This window comes from Anolis sagrei, chromosome 2, assembly GCF_037176765.1.
Source record: "Anolis sagrei isolate rAnoSag1 chromosome 2, rAnoSag1.mat, whole genome shotgun sequence".
NCBI lineage: Eukaryota > Metazoa > Chordata > Lepidosauria > Squamata > Dactyloidae > Anolis > Anolis sagrei.
In genome coordinates this window covers 80320900-80338785 of record NC_090022.1, presented here as the reverse complement: position 1 = coordinate 80338785, position 17886 = coordinate 80320900, and the positions used below count along the sequence as shown (strand labels likewise).

The 17886-nt window shown below is 39.8% G+C and overlaps 1 protein-coding gene across 1 annotated transcript; it reads right to left on the bottom strand.

The window, feature by feature from the left end:
• Positions 1-3670: 3670 nt before the first annotated feature.
• SOX30 (SRY-box transcription factor 30) lies at positions 3671-17886 on the bottom strand. The gene is made up of 5 exons (XM_060765557.2): positions 16736-17886; positions 13358-13597; positions 11322-11558; positions 6310-6802; positions 3671-5069 (listed from the first exon to the last, which is right to left on the bottom strand). Exons 1-5 carry the CDS (start codon positions 17586-17588, stop codon positions 4688-4690), a joined length of 2205 nt encoding a protein of 734 aa, XP_060621540.2. The 5' UTR covers positions 17589-17886; the 3' UTR covers positions 3671-4687.

The window sequence follows — 17886 nt, the reverse complement described above, 5'->3', positions numbered from 1 at the left end:
ATTGTTTATTCGATATGTACAAACATACAGAGAGGATGGAGAGAGAGGAGATACATACACACACATGTGCTGGGTGCTATACAAAAGGTGCTATAAAATTATCAGAATTAATCTTATCAATAGCATGCTATGGCTCTTATATCCATAGCAGCAGCACTTGCAATTTTACTTACCCATATTTTTAAAAAAATGTCTTTAGGTATTTGTCTTCCCGCATATATCTACTGCATGATTCCTTCAGAAGTTGATTGTAGAGTTGGGCTGGACAATCTAGAAATGCTAGAGAAGTGCTCTCTTTAGGCATTTTCTGGTCTTCCTAATCTGATTCTATGGTATGGTTCCTTTGGAAGTTGCTCATCTCAGTTGGGTTCACTATTATCTGTGGTTTCATGTTTCCACATCAAGCCCTGGAACATATGACCCCCAGATATGGAGCTTGTACTGGATCTAATGTAGGAATGGCCCGTCATCCAAAACAACATCCAGCTGGTATGATTCACTAAGTCAACCAGTCATAAGTGATTTAATGTTGAGCTAGAATAAAGAGAGCTTATTTTGTTGATGCCAGTTCAGATATACTGCCCAAACATGGTAAAGCATTATTGTCCAAGGTTGTCCTGTACTCTTCTCTCTTCCCCCTTCTCTTGTGTGTAATGATTTTGTCTGTATTTTTGATCTGAGTAAAAGCCACATTCTGATCTGATTACTATAGTTTCACATTGGCCCTACAAACCAAGATTGGAAACCAGGTGTGACTGTAGTTTTCAGTACACATTTGTCGAGCAAATACAAACCATTGCTTCCTATGCTGGTTTACCTAAACTGGAGAAAGATGTAATAGGCACATAAAAAGAGATGTAAGGGAGAACACATGAGTCTAATAGTCCAGCTAGACTCATGGACATAGTAGGAAAGCATAGCCTGCCCTTCTATCTGAATGGATAAAGCTGTAACTAATCAATGAATGCTCCCCGCTAACAAGCACAACAGTCTGTTAAAAAAAGAGTGGGGCAAGACAGATGGTTATAGCCCAGTTAAGAGAACAATTTGACAGCTGTTTTATACTTTAGGAGCTTAGTTATGTGGGAAATGGCACATTTGGCCACAAGAATTCTTGAGGGTTGGTTTTCAATAAAAATTCTATTTAGAAGCTAAGACATACTTCAAGCTATTAATACCCCCCTCTAAAAAGCACGATCAATAAAGCACAATGGAAAAGGGAGATTTAGTGGTTGCAGTCTTAAGTCCTACAAGCTTGGCCTTCAACTAACAATATTTTTGCAAAAGCCCTATAGATGAAATAACATTGCAGTATTGTTGTCTATAAAAAATAGGTTACTAAAAAGATACAGTGTGGAGAATAAGATACTATTACTTACCATAAATGGAATGTTTCAACAAAATTTTTATTAAAGTATACAAACTTTCACTCCTAGTTTTTCCACTCCAGTTGTGGTTACTATACTTACTATTTGCCTTCTATATGGCTTTTTAAAAATGGTTTTTTTAAATTTATAAAAATGACAGTCTTTGTATAACCCTTGAAGTGATCATTTTTGAGATGTTTGAGAAATGGCATAGGGACATAAGTAAATTTGTGTGGTTGGGGAAAAACATAGAATAAAGTTCATAAATTTAATAGATGATAAAAATAGAGGGGAACTTGCATTGCCCAACCTTCAGTTATATTATGATGCGTCAGCACTCAGCTGGATAAGAGACTGGTGCCTCATAGACAATAAAAGAAAATTACTCACATTGGAGGGCCACGAACTGACACAGGGGTGGCACAGTTATGTATGGAGAGGGAAATCTAAAACAGAAAGAAACTTTAAGAACCACTTCATAAGAGCAGCTCTCATACAAACCTGGAATAAGTACAAAGAAAGATTTTACAACAGAACTCCAATGTGATACTCACCAAATGAAGCAATGCACATGCGGGAAATCCCTCGAGAAAAATGGCTGAAATATAACCAAATACTTAAAATAGACAAACAAATAGTAAATATTAAATCACAAGAAGAACTAAAAACCATGACCAATCTCTGTCATGGTTCCAGTGCTGGCAGATAAAGGAAAGCTTTCTGATCGATAGGAAGGTTGGCTTCGAAACCAAGGAAGTATTTTGGGACAAAATATTAAAGACAGAATCTAAACTAATTTAAAAAATGTACTCACAACTGCTGAGATGGGAAACAGAGGAGGAACAAGTGAAAGAAGTTATGGTCGATTGGGCAAGAGATATAAGCAGATCATTCAGCTTAGTAGAATGGGAAGAGATCTGGACAAACAAAAAAAATTAACATACTCCACGGAATTTAGAGAGAACTGGTACAAGATGTTCTTCAGGTGGTACCTGACACCAGAGAAGCTAGCAAAAATTAGTAAAGGAAGAACAAGCGATAAATGCTGGAAATGAGAAAAAGAAGTTGGCACATTCATCCACGTGTGGTGGAAATGTAAAAAAATCAAGGCTTTCTGGAGGGAAATCCACAGAAAGATGGAATGGATTTTACAAATAAAATTTGATATCAAACCGGAATATTTCCTATTAGGCTTAACTGATTTTGAAATGGACCAAAACACAAATAAATTATTTATATACCTTATAACAGCGGCCAGGATAAAAATTGCACAATTATGGAAAACTAAGGAAATGCCAACTATAGATAACTGGCTATTGAAAATCTGGGACATTATGAGCATGGACTTACTTACCCAAAAAACAGCGGATAACAATTTTAGGACACAAAAAACAAATTGGGAAAAATTCACGGAGTATATAAAGAATGAGAACCCAGAATTAAACTGGCAATAGAAAGGAAAATGAAGGCAAAATAAGAGATAAAGCAACCGGAGTCAACCTGGAAGTCATCTTACCCTCCTCTTCAGTTTTACTTCCCCACCCCCCCTCATATATTTCTTTTTTTTTTTTTTTGCTCCCCCTCTCCTCCCTTTCTTTACCTTCCCTGTATTTCCATTTCCTACTGTCCTAATACCAATTGTTCCCACACTTTCCCTGTATCCTTTGGAGTCTAAATTTTATGTGCATTGGAAAAACCAATAAAAATATTTTTAAGTGATCATTTTTCTTTTCTTTTTTGCAATTAATATCATTAAATAGATATTAAGATTATAATATTCAGCACAGTACAGTGGTCTATGCATTATACTATGATTCTAGGATCTGCGGTTCAAATTACTGTTTAGCCAAGGAAAACTATGGAGTGACCTTGGGCAAGTCATATTCTCTTGGCCTCGGAGGAAGGTAATGACAAACCCAGCTCTGAACAAATCTTGCCAAGAAAACCTCATGATAGGGTCAACGTAAGGTTGCCATAAGTCAGAAAAGACTTGATGGCACACAATAATGACAATTCATAGTTTGGCTTGTTGTAGGTTTTTTCGGGTTATATGGCCATGTTCTAGAGGCATTCTCTCCTGACATTTCACCTACATCTATGGCAAGCATCCTCAGAGGTTGTGAGACCTCACAACCTCTGGGGATGCTTGCCATAGATGCAAGTGAAACGTCGGAGAGAATGCCTCTAGAACATGGCCATATAGCCCAAAAAACCCTACAACAACCCAGTTATTCCAGCCATGAAAGCCTTCAACAATAAATTCATAGTTTGCCAAAACATACAGAGTTAACAACACATAGTTCATGTGATTTTATTTTAATGTTACAAAAAAGGAACAAATATATTACCAACCCTTCTTTAAAAAATAAACAAGAACAAATACTTTAAGAATATTTCATCTTTTACAACTGTTTTTCAAATGCTACATTTTTAAAAAAATGTATGCTTGAGAAATGATTGCTGATAATACTCTGATACAGAATCATAGCAGACTTGTATGCAAAATAGAGCTAGATTCAACTTTACTTATTCTTACAAACATTGAACAGCACAATTTATATGGGTTTTAAATATGCAACCCATAAGAGGGTGCTTTACATAAGTTTTCATTTTAAATATAAATTGGATTCTAAAACTTCATGCTGTTGTTTTTTTTAAAAAAATATTTAAACTAAAGGATAAATATTAAAATCCTAAAAGCTTTCCCTTGTATGAAATGTAACCATCTGTGTTCTTAGCAAAATATGCAAACAGGATGATTTCCTTAAAAATCAGTATCTCTCTTCCCCCCCCCCCCCCCTTCACTTTAACACCTAGGAGCACAATGCAAAATCTGCTTGGATTAGGAACGTGAAGTTTGCCCCCTTCCCTCTGATGACTATAATAAGACACCAGGTTTACGGGAAGGCTACTGTACATTTTACCAGTATCACGCTGATATTGTGCGAGTTGCCTATATGCTATCTGTATGAAAATTTGCACTGCACTGAATTTGCAGTGCAGATTGATTAGCTATTTTTGTTCAGTGCCATATTGATTAGGCACATCTGACATATTGTTTAGGAAATTGCTACTTAAACATATTAAATAAGCTGCACAATCATATGAGCTGCCTTCACACCGTCACACCTGAAAGAAGATGTAATGCGTAACATACAGTTACTATAAGGAAGCACTCATAATAGTTTTACAGCATCCTTGGTTTGTTACCTCTCCTTGACCACACTCACTAAAATGGTGTTATATGACCAACATAGTTTATTTTATGTTTTTTTTTAAAAAAAACGTATGCTAGATACTGTCATTTGCTTCTTTGAAAATTACAGATCTCTCAAAACCTTCCCTTCTTCCTCATCATCACTATCAGTCACATTGACTTGCTGTACACTGGAAGGTGTGGATGGAGTTGCAGTAAAAACATTCTCAAGGGCCCCAATGTCCAACTGTGGCATTGGGTTTAAATATTCTTCTTCAGTCTGACTGTGACTGCTATAATAGGATGCCCCTTCCAAGCTCTCGCAGCTCCGGGAGTCTTCATTATGCGTATGCTCATCAGGGTATTCTCTAAAAGGATAATCTCTGTTCAGAGCTGAAAACATTGCCTCATGCTTTTGATACTGGTCTTCATAGAAGCCTAGGCATTCAGGCATGGAGCTGGGGAAGTTCCCATAGCCAAACGGAGGACGACTGTACGGACACGTGCTGCAGAAAAAAACAGAAAACACAAAGGTTTTTGCTATAGAAATGAAATAAAGAACAGCCTATCTTTAAGTCTAGAAACCAGCTGCACTAAAACAGATTCCCTTTGGTCATAGGCACAAGTCATAAATAAATATCTAAATAAACAGGCCATAAATCAATCAGAAAAATGTGACAGAGTGGCACAAAATAGAATATTTTCTGTGGTATATACCAGTTTGTCAGAAGACTTTAACTGGCCCTAGCCAAACAAACAGTGGCAAGACTACTCACCTACTTGTCCATCAATTAATTGTTATTATTTTAATAGTTTTTAATATAGATCCTTTTATTTAATAAATAATCCAATGCACATAAGATGGTTCATACAATAGAAAATAACGAAACATTAAATAAAGAACTTAAAAATCAACAAAATCCATATTGGAGTAAGTGAGTTTGTTAATTTTCTATATCCAATAGAGGCAAAATACATATACAAATGAGCACTGAATTGACCTGCTGAAACTCTGCAAATGAAATATTTCACAAGATGGATGACCTATTTCTTCATAACATTTGGCTTAGCCTCTGTAGACAAGACTTATTGGTTTCCAGGTCATATTAGGCTGCTCCTAGACAAAATGTTCCTAGGACTGACTAACAAATATTGTGTAGCTCTCTAAGTCCGTACCAAACTTTGTACAAAGGCAAACCTATAGAAGCAATGGTGGAAAAACATAGAATTGGTCTAAGTGGGAGATGATCCCTTGTAAAATTCCATGAATGAGAAAGGACAAGATCATAAAACAAACAAAATGAAACCAACCATCAGAAAACATTCCTACTCTTACAGCAAAAACAGCAGAAACCTTGTAGGTCCTCCCAGATCACCAAATTTCTTGTGGCATCCCCTTCTATGAGGCCCAGTGTGATGTAGTGGGTTGAACAATGGACAACTATTCTGGAGGCCAAGGTTCAAATCCACTTTGCTCAGGCATGGAAACCTACTAGGTGTTCTGCTGCAAGTCATATTCTCAGCCTCAGAGGAATATAAAGGCACTCTCCCTCTGAACATGGAAAGGAAAATATGAAGAAAGAATAATCTCAGAAATTTGAGGTCAGAAAGGAGAAAATCAGAAAAAGGAAGCAAGTTGAGCAGCTACGCATGTCTGTGTGGGTATGTGTGTGTTTGTGATTCCTTTTATGAAAAATTGTCTATGGCTACATAATAACTTTCACTTTATGTAAATAACTGTATTACCTTGATGGGAAATAATGGGGTCCAGGTAAAAAGTAAGGATGATGAAACGAAAACCGAGGAGTTGCTCCAAACAGAGTGGCTGGATGACCAATGGGAGGAGGCTGATAAACATGGGGATGTGGGATGGGGGGTGCTTGAGGAATGGGTCCATTTCTAGAACAAGAAGAAACACCTGAGTACTCCTTAGGGGGTTGACTATTTGAGACACTGTATCTGGAATGTGCGGTGCTTGTATTGTTCAGGTTCCTGCTCGCACTCTCTATGGAAATCTGATTGGGTCTCTTTATAGAGCAATTTGTTCCTGAAGACACATGGTGAGCTTCTGTTGGTGAAGGTGCAGCAAAACGTGGAGGCTGAAGCACTGGACGAATTGGAAGATTTCCCGTTGGGGCAGCCAGTGGAGTTGTGCTTCCCACATTAGGCTGGAACAGCGTAATAGGGCCTGGATGCTGAACAGAAGGAGTTGGCAACTGGATCGTAGAAGGGGCTTCACCTTTGGAGATGAGAAATAATCAGTCATAAAGGTTAGAAGTTCCCATTTTATTTAATTCTTGATAGCACAAAATACTAATTTCTAAAATAAATGTATAAAATGTACTTTAACATATTAAAAACATAATTTATCCCTCTATATTTCTTTTTCTGTTAATTAATATTTGTAATTGGTCAATGTCTGCAATAATTTTGAATAAAACAGCTATAGGACTGTTAATGTTATTGTTGTTATATTTAATTATGGCCCAACTTTTCTAGGGGTTGGGACACAATGTTGCACTTCAGGTCCAGAAGAAGCCCTTTGACTTAAAACACATCACACGAAGAGTGAAGAATCAAATCTTCTTTTATTGAAGCTTAGTAAATAGCTAGAATAAATAAATGATTGTAAGAAAATCAGAAGGTTCCAAAAAGTATTAGTCCATAAACAGTAGTAACCCAAAGCAATGTCCACACAAGAAATACAGGCAATCCAAGACAACATTAATCCAGACAGGAATCAAGCAGGATGCAAAGACAATCCAAAAGGCTAAAAAACTCCACAGAAGCAAAATCCCTTGAACAAGACTTCCATGGCACAAGAACTTGGTTTCCAAATGATGCCTGATCTGACAAGATTTCCTACAGACAAACCTTAAATCCCCCAAACTGGTTTCGTTTTCCCCCAGTCTTTGACCTTAACTAATGAATTCTTTTGGATCTATGTAAACATTGGGCCTCTTGTCGATTCTGGCTAATCTCCAGCCACCGACTATGCTTATCTGACTCCTCGTTAACTTTACCAGGTGTCAGACTGTTTTCCAAACTAGAATCTGGAGAGCTCACAGACGGAGGGAGTAAACCTTTCTCCCAAGGCCTGACAGAAACATTCTCATGAGAATCTGCCCTTTGCACCAAAACCTCTCTGTCAGTGCCTGCATGAAACTCATTGACCAAAGTGTCTCCATCTTGCACCTCAGGGTCAGTCCTAGCATCCCCCACATCAGAAGCAACAGGGGACTGATTTTCCTCCTCATTCCCCACATCAAACACAGAAACATCGGGAGACTGAAACACATTCACAGGTTCAAGCCCAGGCTCAGGTTCAATCACAGGCTGAGTCCAAACACACAAAGCAGTTCACAATAGTTAAAACATGTACCATCATAAAATCACTGCACACAAAAACAAAAAAAATAATTATTCAAATAATTATTATCAGAAACTTAATAATAGTCAGAAAGTTAAAACCAGTTAAAAATAAACTATTTCAAACAAAACTATTACAACATAAATATAACTCCTGTACATTAGGTCTGTTTCTGGGAAGGGAGTTCCAGAGCCTGGTAGCAGCTCCACATGTGAAGCTGGTAAAACAGAAAGAAGGGTTCCCCCTAAAGATCTCAATACATGATTCATGTAGTAGATGTTTGGGTGTTTGCATTTTTAAAAAATTATTTTCATTTACATAATGAGATATCTTGGAGATGAGACCCAAGTCTAAACATGAAATTCATTTATGTTTCATATATACCCCTTTTTGTCCCATGCACAAAAATACTATTTCATATAATAATTTTGAGCATGGAAGAAATTTTCTGTATATTGAAACATCAGGAAGCAAATGTGTCAGTCATGTGGACAATTTTGGATTAAAGAGTATTTAGGATTTCCAGATAAGGAATACTCAACCTGTACTAGAAGAAGATAGCACAGTCTTGGAACTACTACTGAAGAAAGTTAAGAAAGAAACTACAAAATTAGAGTTACAGCTTAACATTAAGAAAAAGATTATGATTTACATATTTGAAAGTGTGTAATGAAGACATCAGAACTGGTGAAAATCTTCAACACCTTGGCTTAGTCATTAATCAAAGCAGAAGCTGCAGCAAAGAAATAAGAAAAAGACTAGACATGGAAGAGCAGGTATGAAGGGAACATATAAAATCCTCTAGAGTAAAATTTATCATTAAATCCCAAAATCAGGATACTCAGAAATACTATGGTATGAATGGCATGAATGATGTGAAAACTAAACAGTGAGGACAGTTGATAGAAAGAACTTATTCAAAATATGGTGCTGGAGGTGGCTTCAACAAGTACTACAGACTGTGAAAGGAGGAAATAAATAGTCTGATAGCAAAGCAAGCCTGAACTGAACTGAATATCAAGAAAAATGGAAGGCAGTAGGAAAAGAAGACCAATTTACAGATGGATTAATTCAGTGCACTAAACTACTGCCATGGGTTTGTAAGACAAGGGACAATTTTACATTGACAAGTAAAGAGGGCCTGATCTGGTGTCGAAGATGGTTTGGCATGGCTGGGCAGAACCCCAATTGCCACCCCTAGTGCTGCTGCTGGCATAGCCATCTACGGGTTTTTTGAAATCTCGTGTTTTGAAATCTCGTGTTTATTCTCTTTCCTACAACTGGGTCGTGTGAACTGTGAGTGGAGATGTGAGGAGGGAGAGAGGAAAAACTACTACTGGGTTGTGTACGCCCTTCTCACATCCTTCTTTGGGTCACACAACCCAGTAGTAGGAAGGAGAACTCTCTAGGATCAGGTAGGTGGCCATGTTGCTGTTGTAGCCACAGTATTGGAAAAGGGGGAATGGGTTCAAGGTGTGTGGTATGGCTGTCAAGACAGCTGCAGCCAGTTCCACTTAGGACCCTAACTCGGGGGAATTCTTGCTTGAGGATTATCCCCAAAGTTAGATTAACCAAGGGTAAAGCTCTGTGCGGTGTTTAGTTGTCACAGGGCTAATCACTTTCTAGACTGACCTGAGTGGTCAGTAAAGAGAGGCCACAGCCTCTGAGAATATTTAAATTCATCTTTTTCGGATGTAGTATAAATATAATTCTCTAGACTCCTATTCCAAATCAAGTCAAGAATGGAAATTGAACAAACTCAATGCAAGACACAAAATGCCTGTTTACCCTGACCAGAAGCCCTTAAGCGGCTGAATGTTCATATTGTCCAGAGACCTCTGTCCCATAATATGGTGTAAAGCCAGGTAACTCAATCATAACCAATATTAGGAGAATAGCCCTACATGTTGGGCTGGTTAGTGTGGACAGCTGGACCAACTCTAAAGGGCCACTACCACCATCCTCTTTTTCCTGTGCTCTGTGGCATGGGAAAACAGGATGGAACTTACCTGGCCTGCTTTTTTTTTTCTGGATACAGTGGCAGCTAGCCATAGAGCATGGGATAGCTCCTGGCTGTCACCAGGTGCTTTGTATGCACCAAAAGCTCTCAGAAGTTTCATGACTGGCTGCAGTAGCAACAAAGGATAGCCTAGTTAAGGATGATCATCCAGCATGGCTAAACTAGGTTCAGCCTGACTGGATGGTCTGGACTCCACTCTCACTACTGCTACAGCTCTGGAGTGGAAAGCGTAAACAACTCTGCTGAATTCAGGGCTTCTCCAAAATAGTGATGCTTTGGACCTCTCCTGGATTCAGTTGATGTGTACATGATCCCAAAGTCTCTAGTTTCCCTCTGCAAAGCAATAATTATTTTATATAAAATAAAATTCCAGCTTTTTAACCCACCTTCATGTCACAATCTAGCTCTGTGATCAAGACTGCTTGCAGACAAGGGTTTATTGTGGTATCACTATAGTTCACTCGCACACATTTTAAGTCAATTCACACAGAGCCATTATCCAGTCATGACCCGCCTATCTTTTTTGCAGTCCTTCTTCCATGATATTTCCTAGTAGCAAATACCATTGCGAAATACACTTGGTTCTGAACTCTCAGACATTCTAGTGGGCACGTTTACACATGATAACATGAGGAAGAGAGCAATTACTTCTGCCAGGACCTACTGCCTTGAGTTGCCTATGCAGCTTTGAAGGCAGAATTCTTCAAGACAAAAGAACCTTGATGCAGCAGCTCCTGAAGGGTTATTGCCTTTTCTGACAGGAAAGGAAGTGGTATGGCCAGAGTCAACTCAGTTGAAAGGCACTGACTCAAGATGCCTGGCGACAATGTATTTTAGATGCAGTCTTTGAAATATAGCTGGGATCAGGAGAGGCTGGTAGAACACACAGTCTGAAAGATCTTCTAAGTTGTGAGGAAGAACTTTTATTTCTTCACTGGAGCTTTAAAAACCATGTTCAGTCTGGAGAAACACAGTGCATAGATAGAGCAAAGCAGGAGTGCCTCTCTTTTTTCTTCTGCATGAAGCCAATAAAAGATGGAGATGGAGAGGGGTGAGCTGGAAAAGGATGAAAAAGTTGTTCCCTTATACACCCAAGAGTCCATTAGTAAGGGCAAGATATTATTTTAAGGATCACAAAGTATATCTTGCACTGTTATAAAGAATCATACTCATAACTGATTGTGCAATTGGCAAATAATAGTTACATGTAATCATATATAGTCTTTGTCAATGAATTTTACTTTATATTTTGTTGGTAATATTTTACTGTTTTCAACTTTTGTACTTGATCATACTTACTATAAACAGATTGAATTTTGTAGTTCTTATCATCTAAAGAACTCACATAAACTATTGGAATGAACTCACAGACTGGGTGTCCAATGCTGTTCTGCACGTTCGGTATCACCACAGAGTAGGTGGGTGATCGGAAAGGGTAAATAGTAGTTGGGTTTGTAGTAATAATATTCTGAGATGTTCCAGTAAAGACAGTGGAGGCAGTCATTGGACTTGTAGCAATGATATTCTGAGTAGTGCCAGAGAATACAGTGGATACCGTTAATGGGAACCGCTTCCTTTTGCCTGGACGTGGTTGGTAAACCCAGCCTATGGGAAAATAAAAGATTATGTTCACTGGTTTACTGCTATTAAAAACCCATGTAATTATGCATATTTAATTACTAAAACTGATAAAATGTTAATTATAAGAAAAAGGTATGGAAAGTGAACTTTTTAATACTGTTTATAGTTAATCCTGTTTTAATATTTGCATATTTGCATATTTTAAATTGTATGCTGATGCTTTTATGTTAAGCCACTTTGAATCTCCTGCAGGAGATATAAAGTGGGGTTATTATTATTATTATTATTATTATTATTATTATTTTACTGATACAAAACCACAGTATGTCACAGCAGAAGGGATCTATATGCTGGGATTATTATTATTATTGTTATTATTATTATTCCTCTTTACATAGTCTTGGATAATATATGAAGTGCTTATAAATGAATAAGTTGTTAATTGCAGCATGTTTAGGAAAGCTTTGCAGACTCCCAGAATGGGGAATATTTTTCTAGATGCAGCTCTTCCCTTTCCATTTTTATATATATTAGTCACTCCAATATGTCCTGTCTAATTCTTTATACATCAATAAATTATGTTTTAGTAATTTACTTCATGCTAAAGAAACAGAAGTCAATTTAGCAAATGCGTTTTACCAATGTATAATTAGTACTCTGATCATTAATATATGCACTGATTGTTACAAAGGTCTGAATTTTCACTTCACCCTATTCACCCTAAATTTGCATTAAAGGGTTGGGGGGGGGGGGATCCTATTCAACAGATATGATATTTGGAGTGCTTTAGGGAGTAGAAAGGCAAGATCCGTGGATAGAAATGCATACTTGTCTACTATTGGATAAACCCACAGCAAATTGATAAACTTGAGGTAGGAAGTTTGGGAAAGGCCAGCAAAATAAATCATCCTTGGATTTGCCATAGCAAAAACATGCTTACATATATTATATTAGGCAAAGCCCATTTTGCCCATATTACTTTCTACTATTTAATTATTTTAAAAATAATATTAGAAGAAGTAGCAACAAATATCTATACAACAGATGGTGGAACCTTTCCCACACTGTAGTCCTGATATCTATAGCAATAATCCTGAATATCTATTAGAAACAAATTGAAAAACAATACTGCAAACAATATTATGTCTGGTTGCACTTGTGTATGTGGTTACATATTTTAATTGTTGCACAGTTACTCTTCATTCTGTAGAACTTTGCCTGATGAGGAGATGAGTGCAGACTGAAATGGGCTGGTTCTTAGTATCATTTGCTTAAAGAAATCTGACCCTGTACTAGCTGTGTGCCTTTAATTCATTTCTGTCTTATGGTGACCACTGGGCTTTCTTGGCAAGATTTTTCAGGCAGGGTTTGCCTTTGCTTTCACCTTCCTGAGGAGGAGAAAGTATGGCTCACTCAAGGTCACCCAGCAGGACTCCATGGCTCTGTGGGGATTTGAATCCTAGTCTTCAGCTGAAGTCCAATGCTTAGACCACTAAACCATGCTGGTACCCAGAATTAAGTTGTAGAAAGGCATATATGCATAATCTATATATCCAATAATTACAGATTTTATAAAGCAGCTCCTTACAAAGTACTGCCAAAGTGATTTTAAAAATGTCAGACCCTGAGAAGAATGGGAGGGAAGGGATTATTTTCTGTGTACAGATGTGTGACAAAACTGGCATCTACAAAGAAATCTGTCTCACTGTTTCATCTGTATTTTCTGTCTATGATTCTAATTTTTTTTGTACATCACTTGACCCTGTTTTAGAATGTTTTACCATGACAAGTAGATGTTGGGAGATATTTTTTTAAAATTATACCAGGAAATTCTTCTCTGTGTTTTTCTTTAATCTTCTGAGCTTCATCATAATAAGGTTTCTTCTGTTCTTCTGTGAGCTTATTCCACTCTAATCCAAGTTGAACACTTATTTCTGCATTATTGGCAGCAGGATTAGCTTTGGCTAAAGCTGGCCGGTGAATCCTTGCCCAAACCATGAATGCATTCATAGGACGCTTGACATGGCCATCTCTGTCTTTGCTAAATGGAGTATCTGGTATGCCTACAATGAATACATATGGATTAATGTGTTAAGAAGCTTAATTATTGTTATACTGGATAACACAGATAATACTCAAAAGGGAAGTATATGCTAATAATATCAGATTCGTTGAATATACATTGCAGAATTAAAAGGCCATGAATCGATTTATATTAATTCACAGAACTTTTAACTAGTTTTGCTTGAAAAGCAACTCCTGCATAGCACATCATGAACTGTTTTGTAGACTACAGTCTTAAAATCCAATATGGTGTTTTTGTATATCAGTTGTTTAAAGACAAATATTAACCCCTTGCCTCAGTTATTTTAAGGCTCTTACATACACTTCTTTGATTAATTTGACAAATTATTAAGAGATCAATTATTAGATGACTGTGTGTACAACTTTCCCTTTTTCAGATACTACCTCATTAACAGTGCTACAAGCCTATATGTGCTTAGTCAGAAAACTCTCCTGCTGTATTCAGTGGAATTTATTCCCAAGGAAGTGTGTTTAGGATTGCATGCTAGATTTCTAAATGGAAATTATTTTAACAATAAAATCAAATGAACACGAGATGTGATCAAAGTTAGTTTGGTCCAGTTAGTGAGTGAAAATGGCTTGTTTAAGGGGCTGCTTTGGGTAGAAAGGGGGAGGAGGGGGAGTTTCTATATCAACTCTGTTGAATGTGTAGGGGGTCAGTAGTAAGGGTAACAAGAGGGGTCTTCAAAAGTTAGATTATGGTACCTTATGTGAGTGGAGTCCTCCTACCTATAAAAAGTAGCCTTTGATTTCAACTGAATCCAAATTTGAAATCTAATTTTCTTTCTGCTCTTGCAAATTCGATGAATAATAGTAGAAAAGGGGATGGTGATTTTGGGAAAGCATGGCTATATCTAGCAGATGAAAAGAATGGCACCCAATACTCTGGATGCCATTCTCTTACAATTTCTTGGCACAATATACAAACAACAATTACACAAAGATGTATTTACTTCAAAGATAATTATTCTAAGTTGAACAACATGTTATGAAAATGTTCCCATTATAACCCATTTGTTTAAATAAAACCTTGCTTAACCCCAGTATAATTAGTGGAATTTTAATATTGGAAGAGTTACACCTGAACTGTAATGCATACTGATTTTGAGACCCTCCTTTCCTGCTAATCATAACTAATAGTCCTTATTTTGAATTACTGATTTCTTTCTACTTCATAAACATATACAAGAACATGTTCATAATTATTGTAAGCAGAATATTATGTGTAGTTTTGCATGTTGCTGATAACTGGAGATTAAAAGTACTAATTTTCACTGTGCTTAGATAAACACCATGTGTCTGATGTAATCTCCTGGCAATGAGAAATGAGATACTAGGTAGATGAATATATGGCAGCCTTTCTCCACCACCCAACAAGGACCCCATCTTACAACTCACCTACCCCTAGAAGACAAATTCAACCATCCGCTTGTATGAGAGAAAGGTTATACTGTGAGACTTCGCTAAGGCTAAATTTGTTCTGATGCTATTGATTTTAAAAGCCATAGCTCCACCTTGTGTTATGTTTTTTGGTTACACTGCTTCCATATCCATGAGAACTCATTTTATAGTAAACCAAGATCCTCAATTCTACCCAGAGATGTATTATTACTATATCACATTGTCCCTTCAAATAAGAATTGCTGATTTATGGCAACCCTAAGTCAATCCTATCATGGGCTTTTCCTGGCAAGATTTCTCCTGAAGGCTTTGACCATGGCTTTCTTCTCAGGCTAAGAATGTGACTTGCTCAAAATCACTCAATGGGTTTCCATAGCCAATTAGACATCTGCTTCGGTTGCCAGAGTCCTAGACCAACACCCAAATCACTACACTATGCGGGCTGTCCCTGTAGGCCTGTTGTTGCTGCTGTGTCAGGTTATTTCTGATTTATGTCAACTCTATCATGAGCTTTCGTTGGCAGAATTTGTTCAGAAGGGAGTTACTTCTCTCTTCCTCCGAAGCTGAGTGAATGTGACCTGTCCAAGATCACCCCTGGGTTTCTGTGGCCAAGCAGAGATTTGAACCCTGGTCTCCAGAGTCACATTCCAATGCTCAATTTTATTTCCAATGCACAGAAGGACCATCCTGAATTTTATAGTATGTTTTCTATGTCAAATTTCAGATCAACCCACTGAGTCACTTACTCAGTGTTGTCAACAATACGTATAATTTTATTTATAATAGCAGGAAGTAATTCATCCATCTTTTCCACAACATAGACTGCAGATATGACCCTATAATAACACTTCTTCTTTAACTATGCACAATGTTACATTTACTCACTCAACCTAACGTAAATGAAATCACTATTCCCCCCCCCCCCCTCCAAATTTAACTGCCCTGTTGTATCTTTTTTTTCTTGGCAACTGAAGATAAATATTCCAATTCTGGTCAGAAAAAAAGTAGCACATTCCTATTGCAGTATTGTTACTGTTGAGATCAAAAGTTATTCTTTTCTGTAAATTTGTTTCTTTAACAGCTCTTCCAAATGGACAAAATACCATATTTGCTGCTATAGTTCTTGGTGTTTTGAACATGTTTGACAGTGTAGATGGGGCCTAGATGTTGTTGGACCAAGCATGAGCTAACTTTGGCCCTCCAGCCAGTGGGCTGTTAGGGATTGTAGGAGTTACGTCCAAAACACCTGGAGGGTCAAAGTCTGCTCAAGCCTATGTTGGACTTTAGTTCCCTACATTCCTCACTCCTGGCATTGCTTCTTAAGCCTGGTGGGAGTTGCAGCCTGACTGCATCTGGAGAGCCTCTTGGAAGGGTTTGACTCCCACAGTTCAATAAGTCCTAAAGATCAAGGTGATACTTGACACCTTGTGAATTGATGGCACTTAGTTTTAACTACTGTTGTTTTAAAATTGTAGTATTTTGATGTTGTGCTACATGTGTTGAGGAGGGGGGTTGTTATAATTTTATGTGACTTGTTTTATACTTTTGTACTGTTTTTACCGCTTGTATGTCCTATGTGCACGCTGGAGTGCCTTGTAAGCGGCCCTTTGTAAGAGTCCCTTCGGGGAGATGGTGGCAGGATATAAACAAGTTTATTATGATCAATGTATCAAGGTGGGGCAACCTTTCTTTCTCCATCCCTCTCTGCCCACTACCTGCATCTGAGGGCAGCACTGTGAGAGGCACATCTTTAGTCTCAATTTTGACGGAGGGCTCCAGCAGGGACTGCATTTTGAGGGGCACTTGGGTGACGGGCACCTTGGTGACCCGAATGAGCTCAGGCGGCGGCGGGCCCTGGAACTGGATCCTGGCCCCGGGCGGGACCGGGTGGAGCGTCAGCGGGATCTTCAGCTCGGGCGGCGGCGGCGGCGGCGGAGGAGGCGCCCCCGGGGGCTGGCTGGGCCGAGCCTCCTTGTGGGGCGCGGCGGGGCCATTGGAGGGCGGCCGAGGCTCGGGCCCTTCCTCCCCCTCGGCCTTGAGGCTTCCCTCGGGCGGCTCCTCCAGCTCTGTCTTGATGCCCGGGTCTCTGGCCTGGCAGCTTCCCGCCGCCGCCTCCTCCTGGGCGAGGTCCTCCTCTGCTTTGACGCTGGGGCTAGTCTCCTCCTTGGCGCCCCGACGACCCGCGGCAGCCTTGTGCTCCCCCCTTTTCTTCTTGCTGCCAGTGCTGCCGCCCCCTCCTCCTCCTGCTGCTGCTGCTGCCGCCGCCAGGAGCGAGGGGCTCTCTTGCTCTTCTGCCTTGACTTGCGGGCCCTTGGCCTCCTTCCCCTCGCAAGAAGGGCCGGCCTGCTGCCCTTGGGAGAGCCCTCCGCCGGCTTGGCCATCCTTCCGGGGCGGCGGGGGCGGCTTGGCGGGGAAGAGGAGCAGGGCGGGCGCCTCCCGGCTGGCCGGCCCGGGCAGAGGCTGCAGGAGGAGGCGGTCCAGGCGGGGCGCGGCGCCTTGCCAGGCCGCCGGGTGCAGCAGGAGCCGGGCCGCCTCCCGGGGGGTTTCCTCCGGCGCCCCTTTCTCCATGTCGCTCAGCGGGATTGTTGCGGGATTGTGAGCTCAGCCCGCCCGCCTCTGTGACCCGGCGCCCGTTTGTCTCCTGCGGTTGGCGGGGGGGCCAACGTTCTCCGCTCCGGGACCCTCCCCCGCCCCTCCCCAAGGCCACGCGCCGCCGCCGCCACCGCCGCCTCGCGGGACCCTCGCGCTGCCAAGGTGCGGGGCCACGTGCAGGCGCGCCTCCCTCCTTCCCTCCATCCTTGGACCCGTTGCCTAGCCGGCGCTATGGTTACGCCGCCCGCCGCGTCACAATCGGGTCGCCATGGAG

Coding starts and splice junctions, on each gene's coding strand:
- SOX30 (XM_060765557.2), bottom strand. CDS start 17,588: ATGGAGAAAGGGGCGCCGGAGGAAACCCCCCGGGAGGCGGCCCGGCTC. Junction 6,803..11,321: donor CAGCATTGGACACCCAGTCT/GTGAGTTCATTC, acceptor TCATCTCCAAAG/GTGAAGCCCCTTCTACGATC. Junction 5,070..6,309: donor CCCCATTATTTCCCATCAAG/GTAATACAGTTA, acceptor TTTTTTCTGCAG/CACGTGTCCGTACAGTCGTC.